We start from the raw sequence: 13,748 nt of genomic DNA on the forward strand, positions 1-13,748 counted from the left end.
CACGTCCTGCAATAAAACAAGTACGAATACTACGTGCAGCCTCCGGAGAAAAGAATAGGGAGGGGAAAAAAAGGAAGACAGAAAAAGACTACGAGAAAAATCCTGGCAGTAAGCGCGCAGACGTCGTGACTAGTTTCTACGGTAGACCATCTTCCTGCATCGGGTCTGTCATCGTCTAGAGTCCACCGAGTTCAGCCCGTCAAGGCTAGGAGACCAAGACCTGAAACGTACTTGACGGCGGTAGATGTCAACGAGATGGGCAAATACCTTGCTTCATCTTGATTAGCACTTCTAGCAATGGGACGGTAGATAGATACTACCAGTACGTAGTAACCACGCGACGCGGTGGCCAGCACCCACACACCCAATCCAGCGGGGAAGAAAACGAACTAATAAACTCATCGATCCTCGGGCAGCCCCCAAACCTCTCGAGATGGATGGGATGAGAACAATGGCCCCGTGCACCCACCGTGTTCCATCGTGATGCCGTTGAAACACCAGGCCTAAAGCTAGAAACAAAATAAGACATCAAAATTGTGTAAAAATTTGCCAAACACCGCGATTATTCATCAGTCGCCGTCACCCGTCCCGAGGATGATGTTGAATGAATATTTGCCACAATTGAACGGCCTTTGTTCAGTTTGGTGATTTTGTTCCTACACACAACCCCTTATTTAACACAGCAGGTCTTCGCCTGAAAGAAAGTGGGAATATCCGACGTCGTGATGCGATAAACTACCGGACCTTGTCGCGCGAACACGAGAACACTGGCGGTGGAATGCCGATAATGGCTCAAGCAGAAAAAAGTCTGATCAAAAAATTGCGCTACTGCAGGAACCAGGGGCGGAAGGGTTCATGCTCCGTCCAAGACTGTCGTCTCATTTCTGCTACGTTGTCATTAGGGTCATCAGTCAACGGCAGGCAAACAAGCAAAATGTGCCTTTTGTCCGCACAACATTTTATGAACGACTGTAAAGCCCAAACCAAACGAACACAGGTTGCTGTAGCTTTTACTTTCGCAATAGTCAATAGTCGCAACTCAATCCTCATTATACGGACTCTTGAGCCACAAAGTCTAATAAGTCGACTGCCTTTCGGGTGGAGGCACTCTGCCTCGTATTTGCTGTACAACCAAACCTACTTACTGCACGCCGGAAGAAGCCACCAATAGTAGTACTCCGTAAAGAGATTCCCCTTGTGGAATGCGTGTGATGATGGGAGATGCATGGCGGCATATCGTCCATTACGTCTTCTTGCATCGGACAAGCGGTCAGCTGACCTTGACGACTGGGGATGAACAAAGGGGAGAAAACCCGCACGTATCGCGAGCCTCAAAACTGGTAGTACTAGTAATCCATCGCTCATGATGACCGCAACCGGATACCAGTCAACGACGCACGGCTGACTGTGCATATGTACACCCCGACGCCAAGTTTTTTTTCTTGCCAATCTTTCATCTTGTCCTGAGACATGCCAATGTAAGCCTGGAAGTCTGATGGAATCTGTCAACAAGGGTACTAGGGGTCTGATCCCTCTTAGCAATTGCACATGGCGGTTGCTTGATGGATCTGTCGACCTGTCAGGCCACCGCGTGCCCAGACACCACCGGGCCAGGCTGTGTATTTGAGATGCGATTCATTTGCTCAAAAACTTTGGTAGAGATGCCACAATAACAAATGCCGCCGCCACATCGAAGCATGACAAGTGTGGTTCCAACTGCCCGTTCTGTACAGAGTAGGTCCTACATTGTACATAGTAGTACGCAAGCGGGCGGTGGAGATATCGAGGCCATCACCACAAGGGTACCACATAGCAGTCCATAGCAGTGAAAGAAAAAGCGGAGCGATCGCATGGTCTTCCGACTTTAGCAACTTGATCCTGTCCAAGGAGGCTGGGATGTTGAAGATGTCGGGACAAAGAGGTTCCATTCTGTCCAACCTTGCTCCACGATTCGTAGCCCTGACAAACAGTCAGGATGCTCGCCCTCGCCCTGCTCGCTGCCATTCACACGTTGGAATGTTGACTGGGTGCAGATGGGATATCCCCAGTTCAAATTGGTCACTCACTCTGGAGGCCAGGGGTCCTCGGCAGGCCGTGGATCGATAAAGGCTCAGTGACCAGGCGCTAGCAAGGTTGACATAGCATGGAATAGCATGGCAGAAAACCGGAGAGGTATCCGCGGGACATGGGCGATGAATCCGTGATGCCGGCAGCTCGGTTCTGAGAACAGCGGAAACACCGGACGAGAGCGGTAAGTGATGAATGAGGGCATCGTTGGTTCCGATGGCGAGAAGAAAAAGCAAAATTATGAGGGAGCGTCGACGAGAAAAGAGTAAACCAACAAGGTGACCAACAAGACAACCAACATTGAACGAGCGCGAACATTTCTCCGTACGATGTACATACATGCTATGTATGCACGGAGTACTCCGTACTACAATAAAATACTAGGACAAGGCTGAGCTCCGGCCAGAAATTGTCATGTCTCGCTGCCTCCGATAGATCTTCTGGTCGACACGTGCGGGGCAGGGCCGAGCGTCACTTTTGCAAATCAGTCATTGGCCTTGGACAAGTTCATGTCAACTTGCTTAACCTGAAGGAGGCTTTGTCGCTCCTGCCTCCACAGTCAACAGCTTCCAAGTGCCTGCCTCGTGCTTCGTCCGCAGTTACACACACCACAGCTCTCAACCCACAGCCCACCGGACGAGCATGAACCGAAGCATACTACTCCGTACTGACTGTGTATCCTGTTGGCATGTTTGTTTGCAGCCACCTCGTCGTGGAATCCTGATGTTTTCGCCGGCTCCGTACTCATACCACGTGCCATGGCATTGGAGAAAGATGGGGGAGCGAGCCAGATACAGGTCCCAGTGGCGTCAGCCCTCCCCTGGCTTCTCCTGGTCCGTAGCCGGTGCCATATCTGGCGCGGTATCAGTTGCAATCGCGTCGTGGAGGCGTCTGGTTTGCTTTGGACGCTCGCAAGTCCCCTACAACATACAGCTGTCCCTGCAGTAAATCAGCACTAGACTAGCCTTTGTTTTTGCCCCCCTTACTCCCCAGGCAGGTGAGTTCCACAAAGCCACCATGAACGAACCACTGTTGGATGCCAGACTTCGCGTCCTGCCGGGTATCAACTAGAATCGTCGTCATATCAAAATGCAAACCAAATTATCACGACCAGATACACGCACCACAGAGCGATGTCCGAGTCTTCTATCTGGACAGAACATGAACTATGGAACAGAGCGCAAAGTCAATCGAGGAAGCGTTACGCAGTATCCCGCCACACCAGTTCTGCCGAGTATCATAGCGTCGTTCGGCCATGTACTCCGTACTCCGTGTACTCCATAGCCAGGTACTATGATACACAATGTTCATCACGGCTAGACGCTGATTGCTGAATTGCAGTTGACCCTCAGGATCCTAGCCATCCGATCATTTGGACGCAGTTCAACCGTCTCCGGTGCCAATCCTCGATGGAATACCTTGTTAGAGTTTCCAACGACATTCAACAACGTTCTAGTTTGAGTTTTGGCCCAACATGCACCTGGAAAAGCGCTATTGACAAGACTTGCACACGTTCAATGGCCCGGGCATACGGAGGGACCGTAATGTACAGTACTGTACGGAGTATACGTATACGGTACACACACGTACACTCTACAATGCATGCTGTGGTGTCACGTCCGGAGTACGACCAGAGCGATGGCAATGGAAGAGGTTGACTGCACCTGTTGACCTGGTGTGACAGCCCGCACCTACGAATCCACAACTTGCAGAGCTCCCTTGGCGCCCCGGCATGATCCACACAAGCCGTGACGCACTCAAGCACAGGCCAGCTGTGAGGCCGTTTTGGTCTTGCCTCAGGGGTCCCATGTCGTTTTGCCCTGGTTCCTGAAGCTGCCTTGTCCGCCCACATCACACTTTGTCTGACCCCTGGCCCAGCCTTTCCTCGCACCTCGACGTCGACAGAGGGCTGCCCTCCCACTTGTCCACAGCTCTGGTACGGAGCACAGGGGGATGTGACTCCCGGACTCCAAGCGACTCAGACATCCGCACGTCGCCTGCGACAAATTGTCAAAGTGTGTGTTAGCACTACTCCATTCTGCTGCCTGCGCCTGCATGGCTGCACCAGAAGACGCCATGAACCCCCGCCATGGGACCGCCTTCTCAACCTCTGGGTCCACTTACCTCGCTCGTCTGTCTGATCAGTACAATATAGCGAGTACAAGGATGGAGAACTGGCGCAGCCGTACTCCGTATTATGGGCCAGTAGAGCCAGAGGGGAGTAAATCCATATTGCACTTTAATTGTATTTCTTACCAGTGACATTCTCTTTTATTATCCTGTCCTTTCTAGTTTGTGCTTCAAATTGCAAGTATGTCAAGGGTCTAACGACACAACATCTCGCTTTGTTCTTGTCTTGTCTTGTCTTGCATGTTTCTTTGCTCCCTTTCCTTTCATTTCCGGCTCTTCTCTTTCGGCTCCCTCGCATCAACAACCTCGATCCCGGCGAATCACACATCAGGCCACCCTTCTTGTGTTCAAGGAAAGCGAACCATTTACCAAGACAAGTCCAATCTCGGGACAATTGTTACGAAGCAGAGCCTACCATTTCCTCAACCCAAACGACCGGATACCTCGTTATCCCCACCCTTCCATCTTTTCTATCAACTCTCTCAATCTCTCTGGGCTTTTAGTGCCGTGTAAATGAAAGAAAGCTGTCCGTGATCGTTGATAGCACCTTTTGCTCGAAACTTCTTTGTGACTTGATTCTATTCTTTTGCTCCAGTCAAAGGAGCACTAGCCCACAGTCATAGAGCCTTGAGTACATCAAGCTTTTCGCATGGCTTGGTAGTCGCTCGCTTGTCACTTGACCTTCAAAACAACAAAGATTTGACTCGCACTTGTAGAGAATACAGGATATACCCCCTGTTGGTATCGGCGGGATTTCTGTCGGCTAATCTACAATGACACATGAGCAAATGCTCGACAACGCTCAGCGCGTTCCGAGTAATAGTCTTCGAGGACCTCGAGGACCAGGACTTGATTATGCGGCCGAGTTGGAGAATCGAATGCCAATCAGGCAAGAGAAGTTGGACAGAATCGAGAAACTTGGCCGTCGCGAGTCGAAACTGGGGTTGAGGAACATATTCGGGCGATCCAAAGCTGCAAGAGACGACCAACAGCCGAGTACCACGCCGGCTACATTGAAGAAGACAAACTTCCGCGCATCGATGGCGAGAGTAAGCCAACCTCCACAAGTTTACCAATACGACTCCAACCTGCCAACAAACTTCTCTTGGAAACCGCTTGCAGCCACAGCAGAGGACCCCGATGCCGAGCAATCCTCACATCGTAATGTACCGCCGGCGAGGAAAAAGAGGTCGAATTCGCGGGTTAGCGGGCAACCTGATGACTCTAGCACGAACTGGACGTTGCCCCCGTTATTCAAGGCTTTCCCCCAAGCCGTTCATCATGCTACCTTGCCAGCGGCGACCATTTCTGCAGATGCTATCTTGAGAATCAATGAGAAAAAAAACAGTCTCCAGACGAAAGAAGAGGAAGACTTGGCTGACGGAGCCGGAAATGACCACCTGGACGCAGACATGGACAAACACAGAAAAAAGAATAATAAATGGGAATTGAATGCCCCCGCGACGAATTTTGAGTGGACGACCAAGATTTATGTTTTAGTGACATCTGGATATCTTTTACAATACTCTCGGAATGGCACTTTCGATCGCTTACCGGAGAAGATTCTTCGGCTAGGTCCTTCGTCTGCAGCATTCGCCGCAGACGCGATTCCAGGCCGCCACTGGGTTATCCAGGTATCCTCAGTGGCAGATGTCTGTGACCATCAGGGGCTAGAGAGCCGCTCCATATTCTCAAAACTTTCATTTCGCCTCACTGAACGCCGTAACGCGTCTAATCTGCTAATGGTTTTTGAGAATGCTGAGGATATGGAAGGCTGGTTGGCCGTTCTGCGAAACGAGATCGAAAAGCAAGGTGGCAGGAGGAAGTTATCAGAGACCGGAAAGCCCAAACCTGCTGGTGCTGATCCATACGTGAGGGAACACATGAGCCAGCGCACTCTTATTGTACGAGATCCTTCACGATTCACGAGCTCTAGAAGTAGGGCTAGCCAATCCATCATGTCACCCCCGAGAGAGACGAGAAGTAGCGAAACCTTCACGCGACAAACCAGCACCGACACAGCTCGCCATCAGTCCCTGGATGATATTTCTACGACAAACAGCATGATGTCGCAAGATGAACGCCAGCTAGAAAGCCTTCGGGAAACTTCAAATCGTCTATCTTTCGTCTCCTGTGGGCAACGTACTTTCGTCACATCGACTGTTTCCTCGCCAGACGGATCCCCTACACACGATAAATTCGATGAGGGAATCTTTGGCCACCATGAATCTTCTGGTAGGGGAGAAGTCAGGACGAGGCCGAATGCGTCGGAAATTGTCACGAGAAGAGAGTCGGTGCAAGCCACCGCCCCCTTCATTGACGATGGTCTGGCCCCCAAAGGAAAGATGCGCTCTTTGCCTACTGGTGTTACTGACGTGCACCCTGACCGGGTGACTTCGCCCCTCGGTGTCAAGCCTACCCCCAACTTCAGTGTGCCGCGCTCATCTACTCGCCGTTTTTCGTATGCAAGGGGCGCGACGAGTAGCACGGACGGCTCTCCTAGCCGTAGACGAGATCGTGACACATCACCTCGAAGATTTGGCCGAACGCTGCCGACAGCGATGCAGTCAGCACATCGCCTGTCCGTCGTGATTGATCAGGGCGTGTCACGAGCCATAGCCACAGAGCGGCTACCGACCTCTCCGAAGTCCCCCCCGCTACCAACGTTGCCGACGATGGACGTTGGGCAACAGCGACTGCGATCAGTCTCTCGGGGTCGAGCTGGTAGGCGTGGCGATGACCAAGTGTCTCAAGCTTCTCACGTACCGGATTCTATACCAGAGAGATCATCCTGGCGTCTCAGTCCTCGCAAACAATCCAGTACCGGTGCTCTCCGACAGGGGATACCATCGCCAGAGCCGCCTTCGGTGGTGGTAAATAGACGACCCCATATTGCGTCTATGGTGGTGCCAACTGGCCCCCCAGTCATCGACGGACCGCCACGAGGGCATCGAACTTCGTTCTTGGATATAGGTGAGAGCACCGGCGACATGATAAGAAGCCAGTCGTTAGAACCCTCTCGTGCTGCAAAGAGAGCTAGTATGTGCTCCGTGTTTTCCGAGCGGTCGTCGCGCTCATACGAAGTTCACGACTCGACAGTGTCGAGTCACCACTCGTCTGATTCGTCTGCTACTATCACATCAGAGTCCCAGCCAACAAGCGGCCATTATCTTAATGTCGAGAAGACCCCAAGAACCTCACCTATGAATCGCAGGAGTATGCCACAAATAGCTGTCAGTGGCCCTCCACCAGCTCCTCCACCAACCCGGGCATTGCCTCCTATTCCGCAAAAGATGCAGATAAAGACTTGATGCCCGTGTAACACTATGACACATTTTTGGTAATTGCCAACTCGGCATATCACGACCTGATTGAAGCATTGTTATCTCGATACAACCATCGCTGTCCAAAGCCTAGGATGGACTCGAATCCTCCTTTTTGTCTCCTATGCGTCTAGTTACGCTGTATCATGCCCGACATAGACCATACATCATTTTCATTTTTCTGAGAACACCTTAAAGCCCTTAGACTGGATTCGCCGCGAAGCATCATATGACGCCCAAAAAACCGACCGTATTCATCATCACCAACATTTTCCTTTTTCTTTTTTCTCTTTGTTTTGTGTGCGACTACGTGTAACGAACGAAGCGATTGTGACACTTATTGATGATGGATTTTTGCATGTGGAGGAAGCCTCTCTTTTCGGCATGTTTGAATTGGATGTGGTTTACGAACGAGACTCTGTGATTAGTGCAGGTAAATTATTGAGTTTGTCTACCAGGAAGCAGCTAGATGAGCATCTTGGACATTTTTGGGCACCGGAATGGCGGTTTTTACTGCGTATCAGAATAGCAGACTGGAATGTAACGACGAGCCTTGAAATATGCGGGACAAAGTCGATAAGTTGTAGACATGTGAGCAACTAATGTCTTGGCCGCGTAGGATTGGATGGTAGCATTTTATGCTACATTGGACCTTGTCTCTCTACTGTTTTAAGCGTGGTTCTCATTTGATGTGCATTGTGCGGGGTGTCGAATCATACTCTTGCGTCATGCAGCTACCTAGAAGGTAGTACATGTGCAATGGGAAGGTAGCTGGCTAAGTTATCATGCTCACTTGTACAGATGGTCGAAGAGTGTAGGACCAGATATTTCAATGATGCTCCGCACTTCGGTGACACGGCTTTTAAGCTTGGAAGTTAAGCTTCTCACACGGCGCCTTTCCGTCCATGACCGACTCTCTCGCTTCCGGGAGTAGAATTCCACGTCCTTGAAAGCACGTTGCACATTGACCCTCGGACTAAGTAGTGCCAATGCTTGGGATGACGAAACCCCGTCCTGCAGAGAGTTTTCCCCATTGGACCACAGTCGCCAGGATCAGCGGCTTAGCATCACTACCACCTACGGCTTTTGGTCAAGCATCAAGTGTGGCCGGTTCGAAGATCATTGGCGCCCTGGCACGCACCACAAACACCTTCTTCCCTCGTGGGCGCCGGGTGGGATAGCAGGAGTGGCAAGCTAGCGATGACGACGATTTTGCTTGGTGGCTTGCAGGAATGGTCGGGTGGGAAGGAGGGGACATGGATGCCTCCTTCCAACGAATGACTAAGGGCAACTGATAGTGCATGAAAAGAAGGACTTACTGTCTCGAGGCCTACCGAGGATAAATACCCATTCATGCCACGGTGGTTGTAGATTTTGGCCCCTTTTGGTTTGCGGTTCGCAGCGCGCTTTCACATTTGGCGTGTGGATTAGAGCTGCTTGCAACCATGGCTCCGTTGTATTTGTTCCTCGCGGCGCTGTATACGGGGTTGACACTTGCTGCGCAATGTCAGTCCATCCAGCCAACGTCGGATCCGCAGACGGCGCCGGGCGTCACGTTCAAGGTCCTGGCGAATGATCTGAGTAAGCCGCGGGGTGTCATTGCTGATCCCAAAGGGAATCTGTTGGTGGTTGAGGCCGGGGCCAAGGGCGTTAGACGCATCGAGTTGGATGATGGGAAGGGATTGGACACTTGTGTCACGAAGAGCTCGTCCCTTGTTGACGACAAGACTGTGAGTGCTGGCAATCTTCCCGCTGGTTGAAAATCATGGTAAAAAAGAGAGAGAGGCTAACCCATGTGTGCTAAGCTGAATCATGGCATTGAGCTCTCATCTGATGGCAAAACGCTCTTCGTTTCATCGTCCACTGATGTTTATGCCTATGATTACGATGCTGAGAAAGGAACGGTGGGAAACGCCAAGAATATTATAACTGGCATGGATCAAGGCGGCCATGCTACACGAACTCTCTTGATTCCAAAGCACAACTCAAATCTGCTGCTCGTCTCCAGAGGATCTGATGGGAATATTGATAAAGATACGGTGGAAATTGGGTCGGCCAAAAGCCAGATCCGCATTTTCAAGATTGACCAGCTTCTCAAGATCGATAGCCCTGTCAGGTATTCCGACGGAGAGGTGCTCGGATGGGGGCTTAGAAACAGCGTGGGTGTCGCTGAAGATCCCGTGACGGGATATGTTGTAAGTGACGAACTCTGGACCCCAAATATCTACAGGGAAATGCTAAATCGGTCCTAGTGGTCTGTCGAAAATTCCATCGATGATATGCAGCGGAATGGCGTTGATGTTCATAACTCGAACCCCGGCGAAGAGCTCAATTTCCATGGGCTGCCTAATGACACCACCAGTGATGTTTATGGCAAGAACTTTGGCTATCCATCCTGCGTGGCTATCTTTGATACCTCGAATGTCAACGGCTACCCAGGAGGAGCCAAGATTGGTCTTCAAATGGTGGGAGATCAAATGCCCAACAATTATACAGATCAGTGGTGCCAGGAGGATACCGTGTCTCCTTATATTACCTTTGGATCCCACCTCGCGCCGCTGGACATCAAGTTCAATTTCCAAGGCTCGGCGGCCTTGATTTCGTTCCACGGAAGCTGGTGAGTCTAATGGAACAAGTTACTGAAACCATGACATGGACGACAGAGTGGATTGCTGACAGACAGGTAATGTATTGTATTGCAGGAACCGCAAGCCTCCGAATGGCTACCGCCTTAGCCGTGTAGCTTTTTCTGAAGGATACCCCAAAGCCGACAAGAGCAGCCCCACGGCTGAGCAGGAACTGATGTGGAACAAGGACAATTCGGTATGCCCTGGGCAGTGCTTCCGACCTGTTGGATTGGCGTTTGACAGAGAAGGGAAGAGAGTATTCATGACCAGTGACTCGTCGGGTGAGCTGTATCTCGTGCTGGGAACCGACACTGACCAATGTCGAATCCCCCCCCTGATTCAGCAGTCTGGGGCATAAAGGACTGCCAGTTTGAAATTGTTTTTGGCAAATATGCTTCGCAGCCAACTGTGTGTATAGCTCGGTAACGAATTCTTATCGCGTAGCTTAGCTATAAAGAAATACTCATGACCAACTAGCTCATGGAAGGGCATGAATTCTCACACCGTGAAGTTGTTGGAAAGAGGACAACGTTTGCACCTTCCCCGTGGTTCTTGATGCGTGCCTACACTCGAGCAAAAAGCCTACTGGGCAGACACCACAATGCGGCTGCGGCGAGATATCCACCCTCGACGCCAAAAGAGGTCGGTGCTTGGCAGCTGAAGTCTTAGTTTGTCCTCTAAACCTGGGCTTCACTACTTAGGCCTGCCCTCGAATACAGTCGTGAACGCCATCTTCTCAGCAGAAACGGGGAAAATCTACTCCGCAGCTTACATATCAGTCGAACGGACTCTCCTACCACGTCCCGGTGGCGCCAGTCAAGACAGGGCTGATGGCTAGGTTGAAGATGCCATTATTTCCAGCCTGCAAGGGTGCGGCTGTGGAATATGCCACAACCGCAGGGGTGAAGCGATGATCTTGAAGGAATCAGATAAGTAGTGAGCATTATCCCTAGGTCGACGCACAGAGCCGTCTTTCTATTCCATTACTAGGAGCTTGTGTGTGTGCCAGCTCCTCCTGTATTTTGTTGACAAGAATCTTGTTAACTGGCTTGTATAGCCTCACTGATCTGCACATAATATCTAAAGATGCTCCTCACTAAGGTTTTCCTTGCCTCGTTGGCGACTGGCGAACTCATTCTCAACTATGACGGCAGCCTCGAGGGCCGTGTGGAGGAGTTTGAGGTCGAGGAGATGGTCATTGATGCTGTTGGTGGACCATCCCAGCTCGGCGCGTTGAAGAATCCTTTACGGCAAAGAGATTCTGCCGATCCCATGTTTGGAAGTGCTGCCCTGTCTGCGGACGGCGTGCTGCATGTTCTGAACAAGAGACAGTCTTGCGAAGCAGGCTATTGGTACTGTTCAGGTACGACGAACCCTCCATCCCGCGAGACTGTTTGACCAACTCTGTTTCTTGATGCATCAAGCCTTTGGACGCTGCTGCCCTACATCTACTAGATGCTGCGGCCATGGCTACTGTCTGCCCTCGGACTCACGATGCTGCCCCCAAGGACCGTGTAAACTGAGGGAACAGTGCTGCGGAAACGACCGCTGCATCCCCTCCGGCGCCGAATGCTGCAAGAACGGACGATACTGCGAACCCGGGAACCATTGCTACACTCTACCCAGCCAAGGAAACCTGCCCGTCTGCTGCACCGACTCACGATGCACAGCGCGTGTGGAAAACGGCCGAACCACATATGCCACAAGCCGCACCACCACGAGAACCTACACGACAACCCGCGCGCAGTACTACTACTGGACCATGACCTGGTACTATTACTACTACTACTGGACCTACTCTACCGTCATTGAGGCGTCTGTCGTCACCTCGGCCCGCACGTCGACCACCAGCGTCTTGAGCGTCAGCACGACCGCCGCCGCCGCCGCCTCGAGCTACTTCAGCTCCGTTTCCAGCACGCTCAGTTTTTCGACGCCCGCGTCGGCAACGAGCCTCGCTTCTCTGACTGGCAGCACGCGCAAGGGAGCCGACAGTGACGGACCAGCCGCCACCGACACTCCGAACAGTGGTGGCGGCAGCGAGAACACGGCTGGTAACGGCGGAGGGAATGAAAAAAGTAGCCCGACAACGGCGGCTACCGGCGCTACCGGTACTCGTCGGCCTGATAGTCCCGGTGCCGCCGCCTCCTTGTGGTCTAGCATGGATATCCTTACCACCATGTTTGTCGCTCTAGGAGTTAGTACCGGCGCGTTGGCAGTGATGCTGTAGTGCCTAGGCTTTTGTTGTTTGGGAGCAGTAAACACTTGGCCGAATAGACTGGCATGACGAAATAATCTCTGGTTCCGATATTGAGCAAATGCATCTCATTGTTACCTGTCTCATGAAAATTTGGCAAACCCAGATTGGGAGATGGTTGTTAAGGGCAGCGAGCTTGATTGCTTATTGTTGGCCAGAAAACACAAACAAATAGAAAGACGGCAACCCACATAAAGTAGGCTCTAATAAAATTAAAAGTTTTTTTTTTTTTTTTTAAAACAAAAGTTTCATAAACGAAGACCCCCCGTCAGTCCCCAAGGGAAGAGACAAAAAGAAAGATGTGCGGTCAGTGTGACTTGAACACACGACCTTCAGATAGGCATCCGTAGGATTGAAGCCTGGACTTCAGTCTGACGATCTCCCAGCTAATCTATGACCGCAGGTGAAAGAAACAGATGCTGAAGTAGCTTATAAACCCGTTGGCTTACGGGTGGGGGATGGGCTTTGTGTGGAGTGAGACGGCGTAATGCTGACACGGAGCTGAATTCGAGCACCTCGCCAAGAACCAGGGCAAATTCTGACAGGCCCAGGACGACTCGGCGAGAAGCAACGCGAGTCGGGAGCCGCAGCGTGAACGCAGCGCCATCGCGATGTGATTTCACGATGTTATTTATTTGCACGTGGGCAGCCCAAGCCACGTTGTATCGACCAGTTACCGAGGACTATGGCCCCTCGAGCCAATCAGATGCTTCGGGGGCTGGCCTGTGCTCTTTCAAACAGGCAAAGCACCAATTTCCCCGGCAATGCGCAGAGCACACTTGTACCCAGGCGCTGATTACCCCAAGTATCAGTTACATGATAGTACGAAAAAAGACGCCCGCCTAACCACCTTGTTTCATCTCAGAATCCCAAAACAACAAAAGAATAAAAATAAAAAGAGGTCAATGTCAACAGGCCGCATTGCCGTCCCCGCACATCAATGACCGCCGACCAAACAAAGCGCCCGCGCCATCAGGATTACACACGCAACGTCGGAAACCAGAAACCACCCCAATGCATTGACACCAGCAGCCTCGTCTTTGTCCTCCCCCCTCCCGAGCCCGTCCGTCAAAAAGGGACGCCATCGCCCCCTCCCCCTTCCCCAAACAATGGGATGACGGGGGAAAAGAAAAAACCCTCACCTCGCATCTTTTCCCTTTTCCCCTTCCCCCCCCGGCCACCAGCAAAGATGCCGGCGCTCCACGCGCCGCGCAAAACCGCCCCCGCCGCGCCCACCCCAACGCCGACAGACGCCTTCATCCCCACGGCCTACGGCGACCTCGACTCCTCCCTGCCGCCGGGCGTCGTGGTCGGCATCGTGCTGGGCTCCATCGCCGGCGCCCTGCT

The 13,748-nt window shown here is 51.8% G+C and overlaps 3 protein-coding genes across 3 annotated transcripts; all 3 read left to right on the forward strand.

Moving 5' to 3' along the window:
• Positions 1-4,970: 4,970 nt before the first annotated feature.
• On the forward strand, positions 4,971-7,508 carry MAA_06513 (Pleckstrin like protein; the record flags this gene model as incomplete). Its single annotated transcript, XM_007824511.1, has 1 exon — positions 4,971-7,508. The coding sequence occupies one exon, from the start codon at positions 4,971-4,973 to the stop codon at positions 7,506-7,508; it is 2,538 nt and encodes an 845-aa protein (XP_007822702.1).
• Positions 7,509-8,965: 1,457 nt separating this feature from the next.
• Positions 8,966-10,505, forward strand: MAA_06512 (Soluble quinoprotein glucose/sorbosone dehydrogenase; the record flags this gene model as incomplete). Its single annotated transcript, XM_007824510.1, has 4 exons — positions 8,966-9,250; positions 9,326-9,715; positions 9,773-10,137; positions 10,223-10,505. The coding sequence occupies 4 exons, from the start codon at positions 8,966-8,968 to the stop codon at positions 10,503-10,505; spliced, it is 1,323 nt and encodes a 440-aa protein (XP_007822701.1).
• A 728-nt stretch (positions 10,506-11,233) lies between these two features.
• On the forward strand, positions 11,234-12,439 carry MAA_11331 (uncharacterized protein; the record flags this gene model as incomplete). The annotated part of the gene is made up of 3 exons (XM_011413319.1): positions 11,234-11,510; positions 11,818-12,341; positions 12,422-12,439. 3 exons carry the CDS (start codon positions 11,234-11,236, stop codon positions 12,437-12,439), a joined length of 819 nt encoding a protein of 272 aa, XP_011411621.1.
• Positions 12,440-13,748: the final 1,309 nt, after the last annotated feature.

This window comes from Metarhizium robertsii (assembly GCF_000187425.2).
Source record: "Metarhizium robertsii ARSEF 23 chromosome Unknown MAA_Scf_6, whole genome shotgun sequence".
Lineage (NCBI taxonomy): Eukaryota > Fungi > Ascomycota > Sordariomycetes > Hypocreales > Clavicipitaceae > Metarhizium > Metarhizium robertsii.